The 9,581-nt window shown below is 47.2% G+C and overlaps 1 protein-coding gene across 1 annotated transcript in view; it reads left to right on the forward strand.

Moving 5' to 3' along the window:
* LOC104393531 (alpha-2-macroglobulin-like protein 1) overlaps nucleotides 1-9,581 on the forward strand; it is a 25,481-nt gene that overhangs the window by 1,787 nt on the left and 14,113 nt on the right. Inside the window, 11 exon segments of the mRNA XM_010003033.1 lie at nucleotides 62-224; nucleotides 578-630; nucleotides 2,892-2,909; nucleotides 3,353-3,512; nucleotides 4,108-4,192; nucleotides 6,639-6,753; nucleotides 7,087-7,201; nucleotides 7,609-7,718; nucleotides 8,183-8,350; nucleotides 8,639-8,869; nucleotides 9,273-9,336. Of these exon segments, the coding sequence (XP_010001335.1) occupies nucleotides 62-224; nucleotides 578-630; nucleotides 2,892-2,909; nucleotides 3,353-3,512; nucleotides 4,108-4,192; nucleotides 6,639-6,753; nucleotides 7,087-7,201; nucleotides 7,609-7,718; nucleotides 8,183-8,350; nucleotides 8,639-8,869; nucleotides 9,273-9,336 (1,282 nt within the window).

A 9,581-nucleotide genomic window follows, 5' to 3' on the forward strand; every position in this document is an offset into this window, starting at 1 on the left:
TTCCTGCTCAGGGCTCCCAGAAGGTTGCTTAGGGGCTGTGTGGCTTCCTCTATCTGTATAGGTTCCACCTCCAGCTGATGGCACAGAGGAGATTGCCACTGTCAAACTGATCATCACAGGTGAAAGAGTCAGTATTGAGGAGAAGAAAAGGGTCCTGGTCCGTAAGGCCAGCACTGGCACCTTCATCCAAACAGACAAGCCCATCTATCAACCAGGGCAGACAGGTGAGAGCTGCCAATGGGAGCACCTGTAGGCTCTAGACTTTCTGCTGGTAACACAATGTGGAAAGTCCACAACTGCCTGAAACTCAGGGACAGTCCTAGCAGAAGTCTTTGAGACAATGTCTCTTGTTGATGTGATGTTTTCCAGTGACTGCAATGTCTAGCTTGTGCTGACTATCAAGTTGCGGGATGCAATAGGTCCTTGTCCATGGGGACTCTCATGTGGCGACGCCTGCATCTGGTGTTATCACAAATGTGTATAAAATGGAGACAGGAGCTGGGGAAACAGACAAAGCAGGGTTCCATACAGAAGGACTGAGGTCTGATAAATATATTCCTGATTTCCTTGCCTACAGTGAAGTTTCGCATTGTGAGTCTAGATGAGGAATTCGTTGCACTCAACAACTCGGTAAGTCAGCCCTGCAGGGATGTGGAAAAGGCTGCCTTGTTCTGTGTGTAGATCCCACTTCCTTTCTACCTTGCTCATCTGCCAAAATTTGAACTTTTCCACATTCATCCCTGGACTACGCTTGATGAGTATCCACAGGAGAATAGTAACTCAAGTAAAAGCTGTTGACTCAGCAAGATGACAGAGGTGTACATGTCTCTTGCTCATCTTGGCAAAATGGTCATGCAAGTACCAACATGGGACACACTGATTCCTGATGTGATGGTGTCATGTGGGGAGACAATAATCTGAAAATCAGGTTTTCCTGAAGGCGTGCTGGGGAAAGGTGCTTTTAATCTGGTTCCTACAACTTGGAACATGGAAAATTCTGATTAGACATTGCATTAGGACAAAGTTTTTCATGGAATCATAGGGGTTGGAAGGGACCTCTGAAGACCATCAAGTCCAACCCTCCTGCTGCAGCAGGAACACCTAAGGCAGATCACACAGGAACTCCTCCAGACAGGTCTTGAAAGTCTCCAGAGAAGGAGACTCCACAACCTCTCTGGGCAGCCTGTTCCAGTGCTCTATCACCCTCACAGTAAAGAAGTTCTTCCTCATGTTGAGGTGGAACTTCCTGTGTTCCAAATTGATGCCAGTTCCCCTCATCCTATCACAGGGCACCACTGAAAAAAGATTGGCCCATTCTTGACATCCACCCTTCAGATATTTATAGACAGTAATTAGGTCCCCTCTTAGTCTTCTTTTCTCGAAACTAAACAGCCCCAGGTCTCTTAGCCTATCCTAGTATGACAGATACTTATAACTCTCTGTTGGACTCTTTCCAGCATCTCCCTGTCCCTCTTGAACTGGGGAGACCAGAACTGGACACAACACTCCACATGTGGTCTCATGAGGGCAGAGCAGAGGGGGAGGAGAACCTCCCTTGCCCTGCTGACCACACCGTTCTTAACACATCCCAAGATACTACTGGCTCTCTTAGCCATGAGTGCACACTGATGTTCCATGGATAATTCGTTGTTCACCAGGACCTTCTCCATGGGGCTGCTTTCTAGCAGGTCAAACCCTAATCTATATTGGTGCATTTCATTGCAATGATAATTGAAGACCATCAAGTCCAACCCTCCTGCTGCAGCAGGAACACCTAAGGCAGATCACACAGGAACTCCTCCAGACAGGTCTTGAAAGTCTCCAGAGAAGGAGACTCCACAACCTCTCTGGGCAGCCTGTTCCAGTGCTCTATCACCCTCACAGTAAAGAAGTTCTTCCTCATGTTGAGGTGGAACTTCCTGTGTTCCAAATTGATGCCAGTTCCCCTCATCCTATCACAGGGCACCACTGAAAAAAGATTGGCCCATTCTTGACATCCACCCTTCAGATATTTATAGACAGTAATTAGGTCCCCTCTTAGTCTTCTTTTCTCGAAACTAAACAGCCCCAGGTCTCTTAGCCTATCCTAGTATGACAGATACTTATAACTCTCTGTTGGACTCTTTCCAGCATCTCCCTGTCCCTCTTGAACTGGGGAGACCAGAACTGGACACAACACTCCACATGTGGTCTCATGAGGGCAGAGCAGAGGGGGAGGAGAACCTCCCTTGCCCTGCTGACCACACCGTTCTTAACACATCCCAAGATACTACTGGCTCTCTTAGCCATGAGTGCACACTGATGTTCCATGGATAATTCGTTGTTCACCAGGACCTTCTCCATGGGGCTGCTTTCTAGCAGGTCAAACCCTAATCTATATTGGTGCATTTCATTGCAATGATAATCAGATACTGAAACAAGTATTTTCATACTTGGAGGTATTAAAAACTCAGCTGGAGAAGGCTATGAGCAACCTGCTGTAAGAAGACATGCTTGAGCAAGGTGTTGGACCAGACAACCTCCAGAGGTTCCTTCCAAACTATGTGATCCCATATCTTTGTAACCCCCTTAAGACTTCACCTGAGACAGAGCTAGATCCAGTTCAGCAGTGAGTTTACCTGATGGAGACCTCTGCCAGGAAGTCATTAGCAAGTGCTGGGTGACCTCCAGATTGGATTTTCCTTTTCTCCAGACCTATCTGTAATGGATCCACTTGTGTTTTTTTCCTTTTTGGTGACTTTTTAAAAATTTTATATTGTTGTGAGTGCTCTGAATTTCCAAAACACTAGTTGCACATCCTTCAAAGATGGCTCTGTATCTGAGGTACCTTGTGTGTTACTGGCATGTTTCTGTCTTCTAATGTTTTTGCCTTTTTTTTTCTCCCCCAATAGATTTCCCTGTTTCTCCAGGTGAGTGAAGCTGAAATCTAGTGTTAAAGTAACATGATGGCAGCCATTTCACTGGGCTGTTTATATTAACTACCTGGTAGATTAATTTATGGACTAACATACCCCTTATGCACTCGCTTGAGGTTACTTCATTACAAATATGAGTTGTAGATCTGCAAGAGTACTGACAGATCAACTTGGACCTTTGTGAAAAAAGTTAGAAGTGTGAAGGATCTTACCTCAACATCAGAATTTAAATAAGTGTAGAAGGATATTCAGATGCTGAGGAGCAGAACCTGAGCATTATATTGTCTTCAAAATGTCTTGACTAGCCTATACCAAACCTCATTCCTTACCTATAGAACCTGGTAGTCTACAATAATGAAGTCCTGAAGCTCCATTTCTATGGGGTGTGGAGCAATGAGATGCTGGAACAACTGGTTCTTCCTTTCCTGTGGGTGTAGGATCCTAAGAACAACCGGATAGAGCAGTGGCTGAATGTGGTCCCCCAGGATGGCATTGCAGATCTGTCTTTCCAGCTGAGTGATGAGCCTCTACTGGGGACTTACATCATCAATGTAACCAGTCACAGAGCACATGGCAACTTCTCCGTTGAGGAGCACGGTATGAGCACAGGGGGGATATATCTGAGCTGCAGAGAGGCCCTTGCAGTTTTGAGCCAGGAATTTGGGTGTTTATTCCATGGTGTTAGTCCTGAGAGCAAATAGGAAAAGTAATAGCATGTGTCACAGAAAGAGGCTGAGCTGAGGCTTGGGAGAGAAGTCACTTTGGGAGATTGGGTCCCCCTGTGGGAGGACTGTTGTGCATGATTCCAGATCCTTGACACAGCTGATTTCTGCACATCTCTGCATCAGATAAAACAAAGTCATTTAGGATGGGCTTTTGCAGAGTATGAAGTCCCATGGTATCCCACTTCTCTTTCACGCCCTAAATAACTGTGTTGGGAGACTAGACTTCTCTCAGTGCAAACAGTGGTCGGAAGTGCAAGGACATGGATATATTCAGGTTTTAGTATGGGAAGGAGTAATCAGCCAGAATCTATGCATTAATCTGTTAAAGAAACAATGGAAATCTTCCCTTTCCCCTTATCACCACCTTTCTACTCCAGTTTCTGGCATTTATTCCACCATCACGTTGATTCTTTGGAAAGGCTGTCCCTGGCAAATGTTTCCTACAGTTTTTTCTTTTTTCCTTCCAGTTCCAGCAAAATTTGAAGTGATCTTTGAGGCACCAGATCAAATTTATGCACTAGATAAAACCTTTCCACTTCGTGTCTGTGGCAGGTGAGAATTCTACATGGAGGGATGGCCCTTTATTAAATTTTGCCCTGATGAGCACAAAATGGCTAGGTAACCAGGAAGAGCTGCTAGTCTTCAGTTATAGGAGGAAACAAGCTTCCACAGCAGCTGTTTGCACCTTGATGCAATACAAAACATATCTATAACTATCCTTCTGGAACTCTAATGCCCCTTTTCTAAAAACATTCCACAGATTTCTACACACAAAACCTGGGGGAACAACCTACCCTTTGACAGGCCACCAGCTGTGGGGCAGAACATGGCAGATGTTTGGTGTTAATCTCCCTGTAGAATGAACTCATGGGTAACTAAGAGAAGCTTTTCCAGATTATGCACTAGTGGAAACTAGAGGCAAAAAAGAATTGCCCCAGGTACAGTCCAAGAATCACGTTAGGGCTAACAGCCTCATGTAAAGGTGCTTTCTTAATGAAAGGCACTTTTAAAATCACCCATGCTTCTCCTAAGATGATGGATACCAGCATATCCTCCTTGGGTTATTGCAGGTGGTGCCGACGTAAAGTGCAGTGCTCTGTGCTGAGTCAGTATCTGCAACATTCTAGTTCCTCAACATGAAGGCCACAGAAGGTGAAAGCTGGGACTGGGAGAATTAATTACCCCCCACCATAGGTGTAGAGCAGATTTGTGACCATCTGAAGAACCTGAAGGTGCATAAATCTCTGGGACCTGATGAGATTCACCCACAGGTCCTGAAGGAGCTGGTGGCTGAAATTGCTAAGCCTCTGTCCATCATGTTTGAGAGGTCATGGCAGTTTGGTGAGGTTCCTGCTTATTGGAAAAAAAGGAAACCAGCCCCTATTTTTTAAAAAGGGTAAAAAGGAAGACCCAGGGAACTACAGGCCAGTCAGTCTCACCTCTGTGCCCAGCAAGATCATGGAGCAGATCCTCCTGGAAAGTCTGCTAAGGCACATGGAAAATAAATAGGTGACTGGTGACAGCCAACATGGCTTCACTAAGGGCAAGTCGTGCCTGACCAATCTGGTGGCCTTCTGCAACAAGGCTGCAGAGATGGGGGATGGTGGCAGAGCAACTGACGTCATCTACCTGGGTTTGTGCAAGGCCTTTCACACTGTCCCACATGACATCCTGGTCTCCAAACTGACAAGGCATGGATTTGACAGATGGACCACTCGGTGGATAAGAGATTGGCTGGATGGCTGCATCCAGAGAGTTGTGGTCAATGGCTCAGTGTCCAAATGGAGGCAGGTGACGAGTGGTGTCACTCAGAGGTCAGTATTGGGGCCAGTGCTGTTTAACATCTTTGTTGCGGACATGGACAGAGGGATTGAGTGTATCCTGAGCAAGTTTGCTGATGATACCAAGCTGTGTGGTGTGGTTGACACCCTAGAAGGAAGGGATGCCATCCAGAGGGACCTCAACAGGCTGGAGAGCTGGGCCAGTGCCAACCTCATGAAGTTCAACAAGGCCAAGTGCAGGGTCCTGCACCTGGGTCAGCACAACTCCAGGCGCAAATACAGGCTGAGGGAGAATGGCTGGGGGGAAGCCCTGAGGAGAAGGACTTGGGGGTGGTAGTTGATGAGAAGCTCAACATGAGATGCCGGTGTGTGCTAGAGCCCAGAGAGCAACTGCATCCTGGGCTGCATCAAAACAAGTGTGGCCAGCAGGGTCAGGGAGGGAATTCTGCCCCTCTACTCTGCTCTGGTCAGACCCCACCTGGAATACTGCATACAGCTCTGGTGCCCTCAGCACAAGAAAGACATGGAGCTGTTGGAGAGGGTCCAGAGAAGGGCCACTAAGATGATCAAAGGGCTGGAGCACCTCTGCTGTGAAGACAGGCTGAGAGAGTTGGGGCTGTTCAGCCTGGAGAAGAGAAGGCTCTGGGGAGACCTTATAGCACCTTCCAGTACTTGAAAGGGGCTACAGAAAAGCTGGGGAGGGACTTTTCATCAGAGAAGGTAGTGATAGGACAAGGGGTAATGGTTTTAAGCTGGGAGAGGGGAGATTTCGGTTAGATATTAGGAAGAGATTCTTCACTGTAAGGGTGGCGAGGAGCTGGAATGGGTTGCCCAGGGAGGTTGTTGATGCCCCACCCCTGGAGGTTTTTAAGGCCAGGTTGGATGAGGTTTTGTGCAACGTGGTCTAGTGGTGGGGTTCCCTGCTCATGGCAGGGGGGTTGGAACTTGATGATCGTTAAGGTCCCTTCCAGCCTTAATAACTATGATTCCCCAGAATAGATTGGTCTGGGACTAATTATATCACAGAGCCCTTGGTCTCCCACCACTGCAGTGCAGTAGCCCAACCCTGCTTACAGAGTCAGGTCTCCTGGGCCTGCTGTATGGCAGCCACTCTTACACAATATTGTGAATACGTAGTCTCTGAGGCTTTGAAGAGCAAGCCCTGTGTTGTCTCACTGTGTGTGACTGTCTCCTCCTTCCCCTGCTTCCCCAAACAGGTACACCTATAGGAAAGGCGTCCAGGGGATGTTTCATGTCAGCCTTTGTCAGAAGATAGCCTTGTTCCTGCCAAGTGCTTCCAAACCTGATCTCTGTCAGGAATTCAACAACCGGGTGAGATGCTTAGCAGGAGATGAGTTGGGTTGAGAAGTACTAGTGCTCAGCCCTAGAGTAAGGCAAGGATGCTGGAAGATGTAACTGAAATAACAGTGATGTCACTCTGTGGTTTTGGCTGCTTGGAGAGCAGCAGTTACTTGCTGTCTCTTAGTAACTGTGCCTGATGATTGTGACCAGGGGTGCATCACGTGCCTGCTGCACATCCTGGGCTGCCACGTCAAAAGGCAAGCTCCCCTAAAGCAGGGATTCTGTGCTGCTCTTTCTGTGCCACTGGGGTAACTTCTAACGAGTGCCTTGCTCAGACTTTATTTCCTTTTTCTGTGCTTCCAGACAGATGAGACAGGTTGCTTCTTCATGATTGTGAGTCTGTCCTCCTTCAGTCGAGACTTTCGGTACTACCGGGACAGCATCGTTGCAGAGGCCTCGCTGGTGGAGGATGGCACAGGTAGCTCTGGGAACATCCCTGGTGGCTGGGAAGAGGCATATAGAAATGCACTAATGCAAGAACACTTGAGACTTTCAGGCTAGCAAGGGCTCTGAGCTTTCTGAGCCTGTCAGTGGCCTGCGCTCTAGCCTCACAGCTACCAGCCACCAGCTCCTGGCAGCATAACACGCTCACTCTGAGTGCCTCTGGTCTCAGGTGGTGAAGCTTAGGGACCTTTCTAAGGTCTAGAAATAAGGATGAGGAAGACTAGATAGCTAGAACCCTGGGCAGATCATCTCCCTGCTGAAATGTATCTGTGGCTGAACAGTATCAGTATCTCCAGTGGGTCATTCTGAAGGGAAATTTCCTAGGGATGCTTGGCTTCCTTGCTCCCTCCCTTATGTTTCTGTCTTGCTGCTTTCACTCAGAGACACACGTCAATGCTTCCCATAAATTACTCATGTCCAAGATTGCCGGGATGGCCTTGTTTGATGATGTCAATTCTTACTACCACGCTGGAGACATGTACAGGGGGAAGGTAATTCCCAGTTATAATACTTCGGAGGGGAGATAGTGAGCACTGTGATTGGTACCCATCGTCTTGTGTGACCTTACCTCCAGCCTGGGGCTTGGGTTGGCATGAAGAGACAAAACACTTGAATTCTCAAAAGTGAGAAAATCACCCAATAATACCATTTGCCAAATAAGCCTTTAGTAATAGCAGCTATAGGGATCTATCTGTGGGGTGCAAACCTAAACGTTTGGAATTTTCAGCAGCCAGGAGTCCTTCTGGTGTGAAAGGGTAGAGAGTATAAGGGCGAATTAACGTGACAGTGCAAGTGTTAATAGGAGGTGACCAGTAGTAGTATCACTAATACTGTTAGTGACTGGAAGGGTGACCTTGCTGTCTGTGGAAATGTTACTCCTGACTTGAAGAGGTAGGAGATTTTGTCTGCTGACTATACTCTTCAGCACTTCTTTTGCTCACTACTATGTTCTCAGATCAGAGTCATCAACTACCAAGGCAAGGCAATGAAGCACAAAGAAGTCCTCCTCTTAGTAAGCTGCAGGGGGCAGCAATTTAAGCAGAGGTACATCACTGGGGACTCCGGGACGGCTTCATTTAGCCTGAACACAACTGCTTGGAACAGCACCTCAGCTTCCCTGGAGGTAAGTGAAGGGGCTGTTTTGCTGGGAGAGGTACTCATGCATCTCAGATCTACTTACTGCCCCACAGACATCTCCCAAAACACCTCAGCATGTTCTGGATCTTGACTCCCTCTGAGAGCTTATTCTCTGGATCCCAGTAACTTTCTTCATGAACTCATCACACAGAGACTTGTGCTGTGGTTTTGCTCAAACTGGTCTGAGCTTCTTCCCAAGCTGCAGCGAGGGTGATTTGCAGCTAACTTGCTTGACTAGTGAAATTAACTGTGGTGGGTGTTTTTGTCTCATCAGGCAAGTGTCCTACATCAAGATTTGGATAACGAGCCTGGGACAGCTGATTTGAGTTACCAGCGAGCCTCTCATGTCATACATCCATTTTACAGCACCAGCAGGAGTTTTCTCTCCATTGCTCGTGTGCCGGAAATGATGCCCTGTGGTATAAAGCAGGTTATCCAGGTGGACTTCAGAATTTACCAGGAAGACCTGGAACATGGGCCCAAGCGTGTCATTTTCTCCTACTTCGTGAGTTTCTGGGAAAGTGCTGGTAGATGATGGTTCAAGGCACAAGATCAGCATCTGCTATAGATACAAGCCTGATATTTGATAGATTTGGCTCAGCCCAGGACAGGCTGCTCATCCAGTCATGATGGAGCTGGATCCTGACTTTGATCCTGGGGCTGCAGTAATAGCAAGAAAGGCAGCACCTTTCTTTTGGGTTCAGCACAGGTGCAGGACAAGTACTGGCCTTGCCTTTCCTCCAAATTTCTTGATTCCCTGAGCTCTCCCTGCTACCTGAGGGTGAGTAGAGCTCATATCCCTCTGCCTGCCCCACTTTAGTCCCCAATTTCAGGGTTACTTTGATCTGCACAGTGATTGTAAACACTATGTAAATGACATTCCATTCCCTTTCTCTACTCATCCCTAGGTCACAGGGAGAAGAGGCATAGTCCATGCAGGTCAGAAGACTGTTTGGGTTGGGCTGCCAAGAAGTAAGTGTACTCCTCTGCTTCATGTCTACCAAGCACTCACTGGTGTATGGCATCCTGCCTCATTTGAGTATGTGGCATAAGCTTCTTTTTTAATTTAGAGCTACTCACCACTTTTCTGTTGTGTTAGAGCAGCATGTCTTTCCAGTTTTCATGTTTCCTTTACTCTCCTGCTTGGTATTGAGAGAACAGTACTCAACACTTTCCAGCCTATAGGCTTTTTCTATATTTTTTTTTTTTTTTCAGAA

This window comes from Chaetura pelagica, unplaced genomic scaffold, assembly GCF_000747805.2.
Source record: "Chaetura pelagica isolate M959 unplaced genomic scaffold, ChaPel_1.0 scaffold117, whole genome shotgun sequence".
In the NCBI taxonomy this organism is placed as follows: domain Eukaryota; kingdom Metazoa; phylum Chordata; class Aves; order Apodiformes; family Apodidae; genus Chaetura; species Chaetura pelagica.